The 17870-nt window shown below is 56.3% G+C and overlaps 1 protein-coding gene across 1 annotated transcript in view; it reads left to right on the top strand.

The window, feature by feature from the left end:
* Positions 1–7467: 7467 nt before the first annotated feature.
* Lama5 (laminin subunit alpha 5) overlaps positions 7468–17870 on the top strand; it is a 48588-nt gene continuing 38185 nt past the window's right edge. Inside the window, exons 1-2 of the mRNA XM_032904935.1 lie at positions 7468–7779; positions 11896–12048. Coding sequence (XP_032760826.1) covers positions 7468–7779; positions 11896–12048 — 465 coding nt within the window. The remainder of the gene's footprint in view (positions 7780–11895; positions 12049–17870) is intronic.

The following is a 17870-nucleotide window of genomic DNA, read 5'->3' as shown; positions in this document are numbered from 1 at the left end:
GTCACTTTGAGAGATGATGGAAAGGACGGGTCATGAGGCCAGTTTGATCTGTGTGCTTAGGCGCCCAGAACCATCTGGCCTCATGGGCTCCTGTGTGCAGGGCTGAGTGACCCAGAGTCATCTGTTCTTTGTTGTCATGGTTTGGATTTTTAATGTAGATATACAAAGTGTTTATTAACAAGCAAAGCCTACACATTCTTCTTGGATACACCCATGACTCAGCCACTGTGGCCAGTGATCTCAGCATGCTAGCCATGCCCAGCAAGTCTTTCAAAGTGCTGCTGCTCTCAGGAGACCCTTCTCAGACACTCTGTGTCTGTGAGGAGTTTGCCACCCAGGCATCGGGCAGAGTTTGCCTGTGTTTTCCAGCCTGTGTCAGGGCCTCACACTGACATGGATTTTGTATGCTGGTGGTCACACCTGCGCCATCAGCCCTGGTGTGTCCCTCGACGCCACCCGAGGCCTGGCTATCCTAGAATGCACTCTGTACACTCTGTAGACCAGGCTGGCCTCGAACTCACAGAGAGTGCTGGGACTAAAGGTGTGCACCACCACCACCAGGCAGTCACTTCCTTTTAATTTATTCTTCTTATATATTACATCCTGACCACAGTTCCCCCTCCTTCCTCCCCTCACAGCCCCTCCCCGTACCTCCCCTCTTCCCTAGATCCACTCCCCTGTTTCTCCCAGAGATAGCAATCAAACATAGCAATAAGATCAGAGCACATCGCCTCATACTAAGACTAAACAAGGCAACCCAGTAGGAGGAAAGGGTCCCAAAATCAGGCAAGAGAGACACACACCCCCACTCCCATTGCTAGGAGCCCCACAAGAACACCAAGCTACACAACTATAACATATGTGCAGAGGACCCAGCTCTGACCCATGCAGGCTCTCTGTCAGTTCAGACTTTGTGAGCCCCAGTTCGCACTGCCACTTCTAATGGCGGTCACACTACAGGCTGTTACTTGCTGCTCACTGATGTTGGTGCTAAGGCTTCTTAGGGACCACAGGAGACAGGCAGCAGCACCAGCTGACTCCCAGGGACAGCTCACTGTTCTCCCAGAGCTGAGACAGCACAGCACTTCAGTGGTGGAATAAGGTCTGGGGCTGCCTTGCTGATAACGCAGTGCCCCATGATCCCTATGAATAAGATTCATAAGGTATCTGTGCCAGTGTGAGGCAGGATCTGTGTGTCCTGGAATGATCAGCCCTCTGAAGTGGCTTTGAGCCACCTGCAATATCACAAGTGAGGTGCCGAGTTAAGACCATGGGAGGGCTCTGAGGTGGGCTCTGAGGAGGGCTGAGGTGGGTTTTGAGGAGGGCTGAGGTGGACTCTGAGGAGGGCTGAGGTGGGCTCTGAGGAGGGCTCTGAGATGGGCTCTGAGATGGGCTCTGAGGTAGACTCTGAGGAGGGCTCTGAGGAGGGCTCTGAGGTAGACTCTGAGGAGGGCTCTGAGGTGGGCTAAGGAGGGCTCTGAGGTGGGCTCTGAGGAGGGCTGAGGTGGACTCTGAGGAGGGCTGAGTTGGGCTCTGAGGAGGGCTGAGGTGGACTCTGAGGAGGGCTGAGGTGGGCTCTGAGGAGGGGCTGAGGTGGACTCTGAGGAGGGCTGAGGTGGGCTCTGAGAAGGGCTGAGGTGGACTCTGAGGAGGGCTGAATTGGGCTCTGAGGTGGACTCTGAGGTGGACTCTAAGGAGGGCTCTGAGGTGGGCTAAGGAGGACTCTGAGGTGGGCTCTGAGGTGGCTCTGAGAAGGATTCTGAGGGCTCTGAGGTGGACTCTGAGGTGGACTCTGAGGAGGGCTCTGAGGTGGGCTAAGGAGGACTCTGAGGTGGGCTCTGAGGTGGCTCTGAGAAGGATTCTGAGGGCTCTGAGGTGGGCTGAAGTGGGCTGAAGTGGGAAGTAATTTTAGGGCACAGCTAGGGAAAAGATACAGTGTTTCTAAAGAAGTGAGGAGGGGTTCCCAGAAGGCAGAGGGTAGAGCCCTGAGGGCAGGGTAGGGGTACTTGTAGGCTTGAGAGGCTTCTAGAAGGTCAGCCCTATGGCAGCTTCAGGAACTGCATCCTGTCAGCTTGGGGGGTCCAGAGTGTTTGTGCCTTCCAACTGGCCCATTGCCCAACCTAGTCCTTCCAGGGCCACACCAGACCCTGCTGCTGAGTTTGGACCGTGGCCAGGGGGGTGGAGAGAGATGGAGAAAGAGGGCGGGCAGAGAAAGAGACAGAGACACACAGAGAGAGACAGAGACAGAGACAAAGAGAGATAGATACTTGGAGACAAAGAAACAAAGACAGAAAGAGAGATAGATACATGAAGACAAAGAAACAAAGACAGAGAGAGAGACAGAAACTATAATAGAGACGGAAAGAAATAGAGACAAAGATGGAGGTAAGACAGAGAGGCAGAAAGCAGCCTGAGAAAACAACCCAGAGAGTCAGAGAGACCTGAGTGAGGAGGGTTAGGGTTAGGAGAGGTGGGGGGAGCAGGTGGATAGAGGGACTGCTCTTAGGCTGCTAGGCCCAGGAGAAGAACTGTCTGACGGGTGTGAGAAGGGGTAGGCTCCTGTTGTGTTTTTGCCAGTGCAGATCTGACACAGTTTGAATTTGAGGACCCCATCCTCCCACGGTCCTGTTGGGTGGCTCCCTGCTGGGCTGCATCCAGGACCCCAGGGACCATGGGAAGCACTCTGACAGCTCAGGAAGACTTGGCCCTGCTGGAGTCAGGCTCTGCCCTCAGGAGAACATTCCTCCTGAGCGTAAGCCTCCTGGCCATATATGGCTGCCTGTGGGCACCTCTCACAGGCTCTCACCCCCACCTACCCCATGGGAGCCAGTGTGACCAGCCAGGACAGGGAGGGGCCTGTTGGAGCATTGGTCCTGGGGGCTAGTACAGGGCAGCTTTGGGGCTAGGCACAGCATCTCCAGATGCCTCCAGAAAGCAAGATCTCTCTCTCTTGCTTTCTCCATACAGGTTTGAGCCTTGGTGCTTCTCAGGGTACTCTCTGGGAGGTGGTGGGGATGCGGTAGGGAAGGCAACAGACCCTGAATCTTTTATTCTCAGCCAGGTGCCAGGAGACCCTTGGGTGCTTTCTCTACCTGGTAGTTCCCTATGGGTAGATCCATCATGGAAGGACAGGCCCCTTTCTTTCCTAGGTCTATTTATCTCTTCCCAGGAAGCTGGCGGGCCTTGAAGGACCTGGCTTGTCTCTCAGGCAAAGGCCTCTTGTACAAGTAGGCAGGTAGAGGCGTGGCTATACCCTGGCAAGGATACTTTTGGGAGAGCCCTCATTCCAGTTCCTGAGACATTCCACCCCTCACCCCAGACTGGGAAGTGGCTGGATCTACAGGAAAAAAAAATCTTGATGTAGTATGAGGGGGTCTCTTTGGGAGCTCAGATCTTTCTCAAAACTTCTACATTTTCCTCTAAGAACTGCCAAGGCTCTGAGCAGGGGAACCCCAGGACCTGATCCATTACTCATTGGGCTCTGGGTACCTCCTCCTCTCTGCTGATGGCCCTCTCGACTCATATAAATTCACTAAGGTTGGGAAGCACCAAAATCGGACCCTGGATTCTTTTCTTGTTTTGTTTTTGAGACAGGGTTTCTCTGTGTAACCCTGGCTATCCTGGGACTCGCTCTGTAGACCAACGAGGCTGTCCTCGAGCTCACAGAGATCTGCCTGCTTCCACTTCCTGGGTGCTGGAATTAAAGACTGCACCGCCACTGCCCTGCCCCACTTGCACTGTGAATCCTTGAACATCAAATTAACCACTTGGTAGAGACCTCCGTAGGGTGGATACCTGTTATAAGCATTCTCTTCTCTGCACGGCATCCAGCAAAAGTTACACCTTCATCCCACCCATGGAGAAGAGAAGCTGGGTAATGAGAGAAACCTTGAGGAGCCCTGAGGACCTACCTGAAGCACCATTTCTCACTCTTCAGACACCTGATCACCCCCCATCCCACCTATCAGGCCTCCATCCATGGGCAATGCCAGGCCTACATTAGTTACAGAGGGCTGTGGGCAGGGAGCTCATTGTCTACAGAAGTGACAGATCCAGATCTGCTTGGACCCTAAGGTTTCTCCTGTGGAAATGAGACAGTATACTGTACGCAGGTTTAAATATATCTCCATGGTGCCTGGAACTGAAGGTTCTAAAGAACCACGAAGGGAAAAGTTCCTCCTGGTTTCCAGGTCCCGTCTCAGACCAGAGATGTCTAGTAACTCCCAGCCCCACCCTTATGGGTACAGAAGCCAGAAGACTTTTGAGACGTTAGATCAGATAGCTGGCCTTGCGACAGGGTTCTCCATGCCTGGAGGAGGGGTCTCAGGGTACTATGCCTGGAGACCTCCTGATTACTGAGCTTCCCAGCCCTGTCTAAAAGACAGTGCTGATGGAGAGACACAGTGTGCTTCTCTGCCAAGCAGTGGCCAACAGAGACCAGACGCTGTCCTTTGGGTTTACGACATCCTGATGTCAGCTTCTCAGGCCTGTGACTCCCTTTGGAATCTGTCCAGCCTGAATCTTTGGAGGACAGAGCTGGATCTTGCTGACAGCAGCTGCCAGAATCAGCCCTGCCACTGGCTCCTGGCTGCCTTCCATGGGCAGGGACAGAGGCTCTACCATCAGCTAGTGCTCTGAAAGGGCCTCAGAGCAGCCCTGAGAAAGGGAATGTGGCCTCCATGCTGCCTTTCCTCCGAAGCACGTCCCTGTGGGGGCGCACATCCTGGGCCTTGGAACCGGACCCTCTTCCTGGCTTGTCTAAGCAAGAGGTAGAGCCAGGTCTTTATGGGGGTGTGGCAGCCACCTGAAGGCTGGGACCTGGGGCCTGTCTACCGTTGCTTGTGACGCCTAGTGACACACGCTTGAGTGTGAGCAAGGGGTTATCCTCTTGTCCTCTGGATGGCTCCCAAGGTGGGTTTCTAGGGTGGAGTCAGACGGCTCATGTCAGGGGGTTTTGTTTTTCAACAGCTGCCCCCAGGTTAGGTGGCTTAGGGGCTGGAATGCTTAGCCTTGGAATGTTGTTGGAATAGAACCCCACACCAGGGCAGGGAGAAACTATGCCAGACTGCTCCCCCAACAAGCTGCAAGCTGACTTCTCCGCCTTCCTCTGAGCCTGGGCCTTGGGGAGGACACATGTCCCTCTCTTGGCCATCTTACTCCTTACCTCGTTCTAGAGGTAAGGACAGGCCCCTCTGGTGCTGTCTGGATTGTCTGAAGGAAGGGGTCAGCTTTGAGAACTGGTACTCAAAAGACGCCAAAAGGCATGGCTGGGAACAGAAGTAGCTGATTTAACGCCTTTTCTCTTTAGAACGGTGTGCTATTTACCACATCCATCCTTGTGACCTCAGTTTGCCCATCCATTAGGTAGAAAACCGCCTGTGTTGTCAAAGGAGGGGAAAGGAAGATACTGGCCCACTGTAGTGGATACTGGAAACTGAACCTGGTCATCAGGGCATGGGCCCAGAGGTGGAGTGGGCAGACCCCACCTTCGTGGGATAGCTCCTCCTGCTCCATTCCCTAGCTCCAGATCCAGCTGCTCCCTCCTGGCCCAGGCGGACCAGCTGCCACAGGCTAGTGTGTGTACACTTCGCCAGTCCTGTGCCATAGAGTTCTCTGCCCGCATCATCCATCCGCCCTGGTCCGTCACCAGTTGCTCTCAGGGCAGCTGTCTGCTGGGAAGTAGCTAGCTTGGGGTTAACCCTCCGGGTGCTGGCTGCTGGGCTGACTCAGCACGTTCTCAGTCATCTGCCTGCCCCTCTCTCTTCCACTGGCCGGTCCCCTGGGACCAATCCAAAGTACACCCTGCCTGGCCACTAGGGGGCTCAGAGGAGTCCTGGCACAACCTTTGCCCTCTCGACCCTCAGGAAACTCAGAAGTCAGCAGGCCATCAAGCCCGGAGGTCGGACGCTTTAATAATGTATCTCTCAGCTTCAGGCTATTAGACCCCCAGCTGCCAAAGGGCATAGAGGCAGGAACGGGAACGGCTTCCTGATGGGCATGGTGGACCTCTAGGCAGTAGCAGGGTGGGGCCAGCCATCTGGGAACCTGCTACTGCCCCAGCTGTGCCTCACACGGGGTCATAAATCAGCTTCTGAGCCTACTCTACTGAATTCCAGATTCCTCCCTGTCTCCCGCCCTCTCTGGAGCCAGCCCCTCCCCCACGCCAAGCCTTGGAAGCAAAGGGAAGCGGCTGCCTTGCCCTCCTCCCCCAGGTGGAAAACCAATAGTGAGGCTACAGAGGAATTCCGGGGAGGGCAAGTGGAAAGGATCCAGGGAGGGCAGCTTGTCTTGACCTCACATTTTCAACTGAGACTGGGGTCTTCCCAGCCCCTTGGGGTTTAAGATTTGTAGAAGGCTGGGTGGTAGCCAGGAGGGCGTGAGGGTGGTACAGTCTTTCCTGACAACTACCGGTTAGAACCCGTCCAGGACATGAGATGGTGGCCTGGCTACGAGACTAAGGGAGCTGCTAGCACTGCTGTGGAGTCCAACCCTACATCCCCCAGGGCTTTCCTGAAGACTAGTTTGGTCATAGAGTCCAAGAGGAGGTGACCCAGCGGCTGTGTCTTTAGACAAATGAGGTACACAATCATCTTAGTTAAGCCTCTAGGACCCTTCAATGTTTGCATCTCAGAGCCTGGCAGATCAACTGGAGCCCACTGCACCCCAGAAACAAAAGAGCTAGAGGCACAGCTTGCTTAAAAGATGTCTAACCAAAGTCTCAGCTTCCCAAAGAGCTAGCTGGCTGGCACCTATAGACTAATGAGCATCCTTGGACATGTTCCGTGGGTGGGCGCCTGTCATTTCTTTGCTCCTGTATTGATCCCCCAAAGTAGAGAAGTTTGAAACCCAATAGGCTAAATCCGACCTATCAATGGAGGAAGTTGGGGGGAACTCCTTCTGCCTGGTCTCTCCCCTCTCCCCCACTATTTGCAGATCACATCCCCTCTATGTCCCCACCCACAGCTACACAGTTTATACAAACACCAACAGGGAAGGAAGAGAGTAACTGGCTAGGGCAACAGGGAGGCGCCAGGTGGCTGAGACCTGTTTGAAGTTAGGGAAACAAAAAGGGGAGCCGCTGGGCGGGTAGAGGCAGGCCCGGTGTGCTGGGGTCCTGAACATCCAGAGTAAAAGCAAGGGGTCTCCGTGGGAATCGAAGCCACGACCTGGGGAAGAGGAAAGGCTCAGTAGCGCCAAGTTCCCACGGTCTGGCCGGGGGCCAGCAGGTGCCCTTTCCAGGACGCTGGTCTGGCCGGGGTCTGAAGGGTTAAGGTCCCCAGGCCGCCCCCTCTCTTGTGCCCTCCCCCAACCCCCTCTCCGGGGCATTAGGCTCGGGCGCCAGGGCGGGCCTGGGCGGGGCCTGACGTCTTCGGACAGGCGGGGCCAGCCGGGCCGGCCGCCCCAAACTAGACTTGCCGGGCTCCTGCGGCGCGCGCTGTCCCTAGAGCTGCAGCCCCCAGGAGGAAAATGGCGAAGCGCGGAGGGCAGCTCTGCGTGGGGTGCGCACCGGGCGCTCGTGGCCCCCGGAGCCTCGCGCCGCTGCCCCTGCTGCTGCTGCTGGCTGGGCTGGCGCTGGTAGGCGAGGCGCGCACTCCCGGGGGCGATGGCTTCAGCCTGCACCCGCCCTACTTCAACCTGGCGGAGGGCGCTCGCATCACCGCGTCCGCGACCTGCGGCGAGGAGGCCCCGACGCGCAGTGCCTCACGCCCCACCGAGGACCTCTACTGCAAGCTGGTTGGGGGTCCGGTGGCCGGCGGAGATCCCAACCAGACAATCCAGGTGAGCGCGGCGCGGAGGAGCTGGTTACACCATTCAGTGGTGTTCCACCCCTCGCACTGGAACCCAGCCATCTCATAGGGGCTTCCGGTGCTGGGAAAGTAAGTACGGACTGTCTCTCCCACCAAGACTCCCTGGTCCCATGTTTTGATGGACTTAGAAGGACCCTGACGCGGCCACCAAAACTCGTGCACTGCACGTGCCTCTGGAAGAGCCAATGAAGTGCCTGGGTTGCGGACCGAGGGCCCCTGGGGCCGGTGAAGTTCGGGTGGGGGGGTGACCTAGGCAGGAGGGGACCGGTGATCAGTCCCCGGCAGCCGTAAGTCCGGGATCCCTGCGTGGGCGGGATTTGGCCTGGGTGCCCGCTGACTGTGAGGAGGGGGCGGGAGCTCCTTTTTCCCCCGGGACAGGCTGGAACCTGTTGGCCTCCCGGATGAGAACGGAATAAGCGCGGAAGCCGCGCCATCGCCCGTTTCTCCTGGTGTTGGGTCTCACTGTCATAGCCAAAACTTAAACCTTCTCTGCTTGGGATCTGGGAGCTTCAGAGGGAGGTGAGGCGAGCAGACAGGCAAAGTTTTAACCGAGCGTTAACACCTGTGGGCCACCGTAGGGCAGCCCCCTGCCCAGCAAGTGGTGGGGTCCTTGTTTGGGCTTCAGCCTCCAGGAGTTGTGGATCCTGTGCCTTAAGTCTCTCGGGAGCCCTGCCTTTCAGGCTGAGCCTGCAGGTGGGCCAAGTTGTCCCGCCGTAGGACTCCTACCTCCTGTTAGGGACCTAAGAGAGTTGGGAGCCATAAGGGCCTGGTAACTTTAGCCCTAGGGACCTGCTTCCACGTTCCTGGAAGGAGGCTGGCGAGGGAAAGAATAGCTGAAAACGGATTGGTCGGTGTGGAGAAAAGAGGAGCGGTGAAGGGATTCAGTTCTGTCCACTGGCTTACCTGGCCACCACCTTCCTTGTCTGCTCACTCTGCCCTTCCTTGGGCCTCCAAGTGGGGAGGAGGGGGGTTGAGAAGGGCCCGGCTCCCTGTGCTCTGGTTCCCTTGTTGTCGGAGAACAAGAGCAGGTGTGGTCCATCAGAGACAGACTCAGAGACAGGGAAACTGAGGCCTGGAAAGATACAGACACCCGTTTTTGACGCTTTATGTAGTTGGAGCAGGATCCATCTCAGGGAGCAGATGGAAGAGTGGTACCTCTTGGCTTGTGTCAGGGAGCTGAGTCTCAGGACTCAGGGCTCTGTCCTGACTCAGAGGGATCACCTGGGCTTCCAGGGCCCTCATCTCTGCTTACACAGTAATTGTTACTTCCTGGACTCAAGTCCTTTTGCACATCCCGGACCACCTTTCCCGGCTCTGCCTGTGCACAGGCCTTCTCAGAGGGTCACTGGCTCAGATGGATCTGGTGCTGTACAGCTATTATTACCTCTCTATGGTGGTAAAGGTCACAGCCCCTCTTTGCTGCGCCTCCTTGGTGAGGAAGTAGAAATAGCTGCTTCAGTAATGGCCCGTATCAAGGGGTTAGGCCTGAAACTCGCAGATTGGCCCCAAGGAGTCGGGGACCCTTTAAGGCAACAGAAGAGGGAACCAGGTCCAACAGGGCCTTTGAGCAAGATGGAGTGTGGCTTGGTTCTCCTGCCCTCCCAGTGGGCATCACAACTCTGCTGGCCACGTCGGGCATGACTCAGTGGAAGGGAAAGTCCTAATCAGCTCCTATGTTTCCTAGTTCTGTTCCTGGCAGGACCCTCTGCAGCAGGGGGTGGAGGAAGCCTAGTTTCCCAGCCCTGTCTGCTGTGAGCCAGAGGTCAGTGGGGGAAATCCAGGCCACCAAGGGTGCTTGTGGCTTACTGCTAGCTGAGTAGCTGATTGGAGATTCTCACCGTGGTTTCCTAACTCTCTAGACCCTCTCTGTTGGTTAGAAGGAGGCACACACTAGCTTCCCTGGGCTGCTAGGCTCCTGGAGGTCTACCTTGTAACCTTGAGCCTGAGCCTGACTGCTGGGGCAGTGTGATCACGTTCTGCGTGGTCTGGACTACAAGAAGCCTCCCTAAGGGTCATGCTCACCCAACCCTGCTTGACATCCATGGGGCGGGGTCCTCTCAGGGCCCTACTCTGCTCCATCCTGTGACTCTGAGAGCTGGGGACACAGGTTGTAGGTTGAGGGGTCATCATTTAGGGTTGACAGACAGCCTCATTTAGGGTCATTATTGTCCTAGCTCCTCTTGAGCCACAGCCGGGGTGGGGGTATGTGTGGGTGGTGGTGGTGGTGGTGGTGGTGGTGGTGGTGGTGGTAGTGGAGCAAGGAAGGTGTGTCTAACACCAAAGAGCTCTCAGGGCCCTAGGAGAACTAGCCAGATAGTTTGTATTATGGGATACTTAGCAGACAGTGCCTGGCAGGGTGCAAGTCAGCTTGGGTGGTCCAGAACAATGCCCAGGGGCTGAAACCTAAAGCAAGATCAGAAGAGAACCGTGACCTCTATAGGCTACCAGGCAGGAGCTCCCCAGAGGTCAACACCTGGGGTCTGGGGACCCACAAACGACCCTAGGAATGGGCACATAAGGTGGAAGTCTGGAGCTAGCTGGACTCCCAGGGGGGCGAGGCTGGAGGCTCTGGCACTGAGACCTCCCAGTCGGGGCAGGGTTCTCCTACACCCTCCAGCCTCTTCGGAAAGAAGTTCTGCACCACAACCTCAGTCTGGGAGGAGTAGGGTCTCTTTCTGGGCCCCAGTCAAGTCCCCAGTGCTGTCTTTGTGTAGGATAGGTTTGGTTTCCCTGGGGTATAGGGGCTGGGGCTCTCCTGGCCAGGATCCATGGCCTGTCCCCTCCCCTTCACCCCCCTCTCCTCCCCTCCCCTCCCCCACCAAGCCAGCACTCACTGTGCTGGGACTTCCTACAGGCTCCAGCAGGTGGCTAGGCTGTGAATGAAGCAGCTGCCAGGCCCTGTGTGGGATCATGGAGGTGGCATCTTCAGCAGTGCAACAGTCTCCCTACCCTGCAGATGGGGACACTGAGGTTCCCAGGGCGCCTTGACTTAGCTTTGTCCCTGCGGGCAGAAATGGCAGTTGGGAGCCCCAGGCTCTGCTGCCACTGTCACTTGCGACAATATTTACACGCTAGCTGCACCCCCCACCCTTAAAACCTGTTTAATTCTTATCTCTGGGGACCCAGTCTAGAGGTACTGGATGGCTGGGGTGTGTCTCCAGCCACAGACTGGGAGTTGGGGGAATGTCTGATTCCCCCCATGAACCCTCTTCCCTATATGATTCTTCTTCCTGATAGCTCTACCTTTCTTACGCTTTCATTCCTGCCCCCATATTATCAACCCCTCCATCCCCCTCCCCCATCCCTACTACCAGTCCCATCCCCCAATCCCATACTGTCAACTCTAACCCCAATCCCATACTGTCAACCCCTCCCCATTCCATACCATACTATTCAACCCCACCCCCAGTCCCATATTGTCAACTCCATTTCCTTCCCCATCCCTACTACCAATCCCATCCCCCCAATCCCATACTATCAACCCCAACCCCCAATCCCATACTGTCAACTCCCTCCCCACCCCATCCCATACTATTCAACCCCATTCCCCCAATCCCATACAGTCAACCCCATTCCCTCCCCATCCCATACTATCAGCCCCTCCATCCCCTTTCCCCATCCCACACAGTCAACCCCCTCCCCTCTCCTATCCCATACTATCAACCCCATCCCCCATTCCTACTACCAGCCCTTTGTGGGATTCCATGCAGTGACCCTCAGAAAGAGAGGTAGGTGGGAGGGGTGGAGAGATCTTACCTGCTTTTGCCCCCTGTGCTCTTCTGCATCAATCCTGGAACCTTTCCAGTAGCCAGCTCTCGGCCGAAAGCATACTCCCTTTATCCCGAAGGCCTCTGAAGCTACCTTCCCATCGAGGCTTGCCTTGATTTTTCTCACCTAAAGCCTTCACTGTTCCTGCAGTGTGAACCATACCCCTTGAACTGATGTAGTGACTGAGAGGTGAGGAGCTGAAGGTCGTGAATAGAGAACAATGTTTCGGGACCCAGGGTTCACATAGCAGGATGGTGGCTCTAGAGGAGAAAGGGGGTGCTTAGCCCTTCTTGGTCATCTGGCCATCTTCTCCCTGCAGGGCCAGTACTGTGACATCTGTATAGCCGCCAACAGCAACAAGGCACACCCTGTGAGCAACGCCATCGATGGCACGGAGCGCTGGTGGCAGAGCCCACCCCTGTCCCGTGGCCCGGAGTACAATGAGGTCAACGTCACACTGGACCTGGGCCAGGTAGGGTTCATTTTTGTCTTGCTTTGGGTACAAGATAATGGGCTTGGTGAGGTCACCATCCGGGGAGACAAAGACAGGGCTGCTGGGAGCAGGGCCAGCCCAGGCAAAGGCCCAGCGGAGGGTGTTATAATGGCTGTGGGCATGGGGTGGGTACCTGGTGGGCCCATGCCAAGGTGTCCCCTGGGAAATCACGGCAGACCTGGTATAGGGAGGTTTATTTGGGGGAGGGGAGTGAGACCCTGGTAGAGGTAGACAGATGGGAGCAGAACCGTGAGGGCAGAGAATGGGGGACAGAAAAAGACAGAAAGAAAGATGGGAAAAGAAAGAGAGAAAGACCAGCTGGGAACACAAGGGAATAGGGCAGGAAAAGGGGGCGGGGTAGCAAGCGGTCCTTTTATATGCCGCCCAGAGCGCCACCTCCACCTGGCGGCTGATAATGTCTAGATATGTCTGCCTAAGCCCGTTGCTAGGTCCTTGGGAGGAGTCTCTCGGAATTGCCTGTAAGCCAACAGTGGACATCTTTGTTCTTCAGTGTCCCCGGATGTACGGCTTGGAAATTGGGGAGTGAATAGGACACCACCAGAGGCCACACCAGAGTTGCTAGGGAGAAGTGCTGCCCGCACAGGGAGGTGTGGCAGACCTGCCTCAGGGCCCCTGGTGCCCTGAGAGGCTCCCCGGTGTTTACTCTGAGGAATTCCTGGTGGAGATGGGAGGGGTGCAGGAATGTGGAGGGAACCTGGTGGAAATGGACATTCCTGAGATACCTGTGCTCTGGTGACCACCTTTAGGTCAGGGGATCAGTGACTGAACCCACACTGCCAGCTCTGAACCCTCATAGGCCCTTCAGGGTCCTGTTCAGGCAGGAGGGTAGATCAGGTTGTTTCCCAGTGATGCTCAAGCCATCTGAAGGTGAGCAGGGCCTGGGGACGCTGGTGTCACTCCAGGACTGGGCCACACTCACATAGCCGCGTCTTCGTTCACTGAGATCCTGCCTTGTGAAAGTGGCGGACATGTTGTGGCTCCTTGGAACCAGGGTGGGGGTGCATAGCTGAGGCTGGGCTTGGGGTGGGGCTGGTGCTGGCTACAGCTACATGGTTGAGTGTGCACACTTATATTCTGCCAGACCAGAGACTTGTGTCTCCATGCCTATCACAACACAGCTGGCCACTGATCCTTCCTGGGCCCCTGTGCCTCCTGCCACCTGAGGTGGGAGGGGATGAGAGGAGGAATGGAGTAAGAGAGGTCTCCACAGCCAGGCTCTAGGGGCTGCCGTTGGGGAAGGCACCTGCCTCCTACCTGTGGACAGGCAGCTGCAGAGCAGACTGGGTCTCAGCAAATGGTCTTGATCTTTAGGGGAAAACAATCTATAACAGTGTTCCAGCAGCCAGTGTAGAGAAGGGGAAAGTGGGGAGGCCACTGCCTCAGGGCTGCCTGGTTTGGTCTTGATTTCCCAGCTTAGGGGTTCTCCGGAGCCACTCGAACCCAAAGCCACTTTCTTCTTTGGCACAGAAGTGGGGCACCCATGGGAGGGCGTGTGTACGAAATGTCCCTTGGTGTGGAGGTAGCAAGGGGGTACCTATCTCTCCTTCCCAGTCTTGCCTGGCTGCACCTTAGGAGGCAAGAGTGGGGTAGCGTGGGGGGGGCTGTCTCCATGGCAACGTCAGCCAGTGGGCACGATGCCCAAATGTTGTGTGGGAGGAGTAACAGCGGTGGGCTGCCTTCCTGACAAAGTGTGGACTTTGCCTCCTCTAGGGCCCAGAGCCGTCCTCACATCTGCCCCTCGGGCCTTGGCTTGTTCCAAGTTCAGAGAGAGCTTCATACATGGGCATCTTGTCTCTAAGCCTCAGTTGTACCATGAGGCAGGGGAAGGAAAGTCTTTATAGCCACATCTGAGAAGAGCCCACGGCCAGTCCCCCTCTCTCTCTCTCTCTCTCTCTCTCTCTCTCTCTCTCTCTCTCTCTCTCTCTCTCTCTCTCTGTCCACGACAGCCCCTGTCACGGCTGGCCCAGCCATGGCAGGGGCAGGAAGCTCTGGGATTGGGGCAGGCAGACTGGCTCCAGCTTTTCATAGGGAAGTTCTTCCTGGGTTCTGAGCTGCAGGCCTGGGAGGTCCTCTAAGGCGCTAGCCCTGGGCTGTGGCTCCTTCAGGAAGCATCAGGAAGCGCCTGGCCAGGCGCCTTTGTTCTGGTGAAAGCGGATGCCCTGGGAAGGGGGTGGGGGTGGCTGGCAGGGAGCCTCACCGGCTGGGGAGGGTGCACAGGCTGGGCTGCTGGGCCGCCCTGGATCTTATGCCCTGGTGTGTGGGTCCAAAACTGGCATTGAATTTGGAGGCTGTTCCCCGTGACACCTGTCTGGGAGCAGCCAGGAGAGACTGTGCACTCACTGGAGCTTGAAAGAGGATTCTCTCTGTTGGGGAGGGACCCCAGGAAGAGGTTTTTCAGCTGAGGACAAAGGAAGTTCCCCCGAAACCCAGCCTGATTTGCCAAGGGTTGAAGGGGGACTCTTTTATCTCCTTGTGTTTATCTGGAAGTTTCTGGGGTCCAGTAGTCAGGCTGCTGCCCCCACTAGCCTCTCTCCAGAGTCCGACTCTGTACCAGGGAACCAGGATGAAGTCCCATGGCAACCCCCAGCAGGCAGGGACGAGTTGGCCTGTGTTGTCTTCTATCTCCCTCCGCCTGGAAACCTGGCCACACGAGGCTCTCAGCTGCACAGTTCTTCTTCACCTGTAGTGTCAGCTCCCCTTTCCAGGTCAGCTCAAAGAGGTGAGGAGTGTTAGTCTCTTTCCTGATAGGGCCTTCGTTCTCTCTTGCCAGGCTATGCAGGTCCCAGCCCTGAAGGCCCTGAGCTGCAGGATGCACCAGAAGTGCCAGACTAGGGGCAGAGAAGGGATGGTCTAGACAGGGACAGTGAGGGAGGCACTTAGGATGAGAGCCGAGCCGATTAAAGCCGAGTAACGCTAGGGTGAAGGGCCTGTGCCCCAGGGATGGCTTTATGACCTGGATCTTGTCTCCTGCCCCAAGTCGTCATTTCTGTGACTAAGAGACTGAGGCACCGTGTCATGGTGGCCGTCGGCTGTCAGGTGTCCTGCAGGCTCGCCCTGTCTTGCTTCCCTCAGGTTGGGGCTCCTGCTGTCCTCGGGCTGCTTGCTGGTTAGTGGTCATGAGGCTGAAGCTTCTGGCATGGCTCCCTGGGCCTGGCTGGGCACACAGCCATGTGGCCAATGTCCTGAGACCAGTTGGGTTGTCCAGGGAAGTGGCAGGAAGTATAGTCATGGCCGGGCTTAGGTTACAAGTTACAGAGTCCAGTGGTCAGGACAGGTGCAGGGTTGTGCCAGTTTGACTCCTTGAGCTGGACTCCCAGGGGTAGGGTAGAGTAGGGGTCTGTGCCGGCAGCTCCTCAGACTGAATTGGAGCCACCTTCCTTCGCTCACTGGCTTGCTTCATGCTCACACCGCGAACTACACACATCTCCAGCTACCTTCCTCTGTCGCAACCCCTTCTGCCTCGCTTTAGGTCTCTATCCAACTCCCTTCCCCACCTCTCTTGTCCCCTTTGCCATCTGTGGCCTCCCGTCTCCTTCCCCTTCCCCCTTCCCACTCCCCACTGCTCAGAAGAGGACCAGGCCCAGGGCTGTGGTATTCTGGCTGCTCCTTTGCAGCCACACTGCCTCTCAGTGGCCACATACGGCTGTCTCACACGGAGGTTAGAACGGTGCACACTCCTAAGTCCCCCTCTCTGACCCCCCGGTGCCCTGGCAGCCCCCAAAGCCTTCCTGTTTTCTGTGGTTTTAAACAAACTCCACTGTGCCGGCCTCTCGAGCTCACCGTGCCTCTCAGTGGAGACTAAACTGTTTGGGTTTCAGCCGTGGGGTGTCCCCCTTGGATCAGCTCTACTTCCTCTGCCCCACTCGATGACCTTCTGGCCTGAGCAGGCTGATCCACAGGTAGGAGGGGCAGAGAGCTTGAGCCAGCTGGGGTGTTCAGGGCTGCTTGGCATCTGCTTAGCTGAGACCCCCTAGTTGACAACCTCCTGTCCCCCCTGCCCGTTCTTTTTTTTTTTTTTTTCTTTTTTTTTTTTTTTTCGGAGCTGTGGACTGAACCCAGGGCCTTGCGCTTGCTAGGCAAGCGCTCTACCACTGAGCTAAATCCCCAACCCCTCTGCCCGTTCTTTTAAGGTCTTTCTGCTGTGCTTACAACACACCTGTGGCCCCAGGCAGCCGTCTGTTCTTGGTGTGTACTACAGTTTTTGGTTTTTTTGTCATTTTTATTAGATAGCATCTCATGTAGCCCAGGCTGGCCTTGAGCATGCTAGGTAGCCCAGGCTGGCCTTGAACATGTTAAGTAGCCAAAGATGACCTTGAACCCTTTGCCTCAACCTCAACTGGCAGAGATACCTCACCCAACGTCCATCCCTTCCTTTCACCACATTATCTGACTCTTTAAGTCTGCCCCGGCTCTCACACATCAGTAAGCAAACACCCCATCACTAAACTGTGTACCCAAGCTCCTTTTTTATTTGTTTTTTTTTGTTTGTTTGTTTGTTTGTTTGTTTGTTTTTTCCCTGATTTTGAGTGGTGGGCTTGCTTGGCAGCTCCCTGGGCTTTTCCATTCCCCATCTCTTGGGGGTAGAGTCTACACATCGCCTGTTTCTGGACTCCCTGGTCTGTTGAAGGGATGGCTGTGCCTGTTTACCTGGCTGTTAGTCCGAGCAGACCCTATCACAGCTGTACCAATGCAGCTCCGTCTGGTGGCAGCAGATTTCAAGGTGAGGTGGAGAAGGACAGAGAGATGGAGGGCTGGACTGGCCTCCTCAAGGTTTTGGAGGGCTTAGAAGGTCCAGGTGCCCTAGAGCTTGATCCGAAGGGAGTGGTCAGGGCATCAGCCGGATGCCTGGGGCTAGGAAGGGCTTCCTGCCTCCGCCCAGTACCGCCTGGGACCCTGGCCTGTCCCCGGGAATTGGCAATAGGCCTTCTTCCTGCAGGGTCCAGGCTGAGTCACAGGCCACCCGCTGAGTCATTCCACTAGAACCATGGGTTGGTCCCCTCAGCCCAGGACATGTCACAACTGCTTGGGTCTCCCTAGACCCTGAGGCTAGGGGAGAGCTAAGCTGTAGGCTCCAGACAGAATACTGATCCTTCCCTGGAGGCGCCAGTTGTAGCCTCCCTTTTGGTAAAGCGGTATCTGTGTTTAAGATGCTGTCAGCCAGGCGGCTTGGCTTGTGCGTGCCCACATCGCAAGGCCTGGGAGGCCCCGCCAGCTCCCCTCTCACCCTCACCTATATGATGTCCAAGCCCACTTGCCTTTTCATTCTCTGTGTATTGGTGTTTTGCCTACATGTGCGTCTGCCTGAGGGTGTCAGATCTTGGAGTCACAGGCAGTTATGCGCTGCTGTGTGAGTGCTGGGATTTGAACCTTGGACTTTGAAAGAGCAGTTCGAGTTAACCGCCTTCTTGCTTTTTCCTTGGCTTTCCTCACCACTGTTGGGCCAGGTGGTTCTAGGGTTGGCTACCTGTCTATCCAGGAGACAAATCTCATCTTCTCATTGGGGCTCTGGGACCTTCATATCACGGAGTTATAGTATTTGACGCTTCTCTGTGTGCCTTTTCCCTCTCCCTAGGTTGGAGAAGTAGCTTCACGGGGCCACGTGGTTCCTTGAACCCAGAACCTGCCATGTACTCCCACCCTGGATGGCCAACTTGGTTCATGGGACTCTCGCCAGTCCTGTCAGGCAGGGTTATGGGCACAGGCCCTCTTTTGGAGTCTTGGCCCTGTGAGATCTGGCCGGACAGGGGGTAAGGAGGTATGGTGGGCCAAGAGCCTGGCCC

This window comes from Rattus rattus, chromosome 5 (genome assembly GCF_011064425.1).
Source record: "Rattus rattus isolate New Zealand chromosome 5, Rrattus_CSIRO_v1, whole genome shotgun sequence".
Lineage (NCBI taxonomy): Eukaryota > Metazoa > Chordata > Mammalia > Rodentia > Muridae > Rattus > Rattus rattus.
Note: the sequence above shows the minus strand (reverse complement) of the source record. Positions and strands in the feature narration are given on the sequence as shown.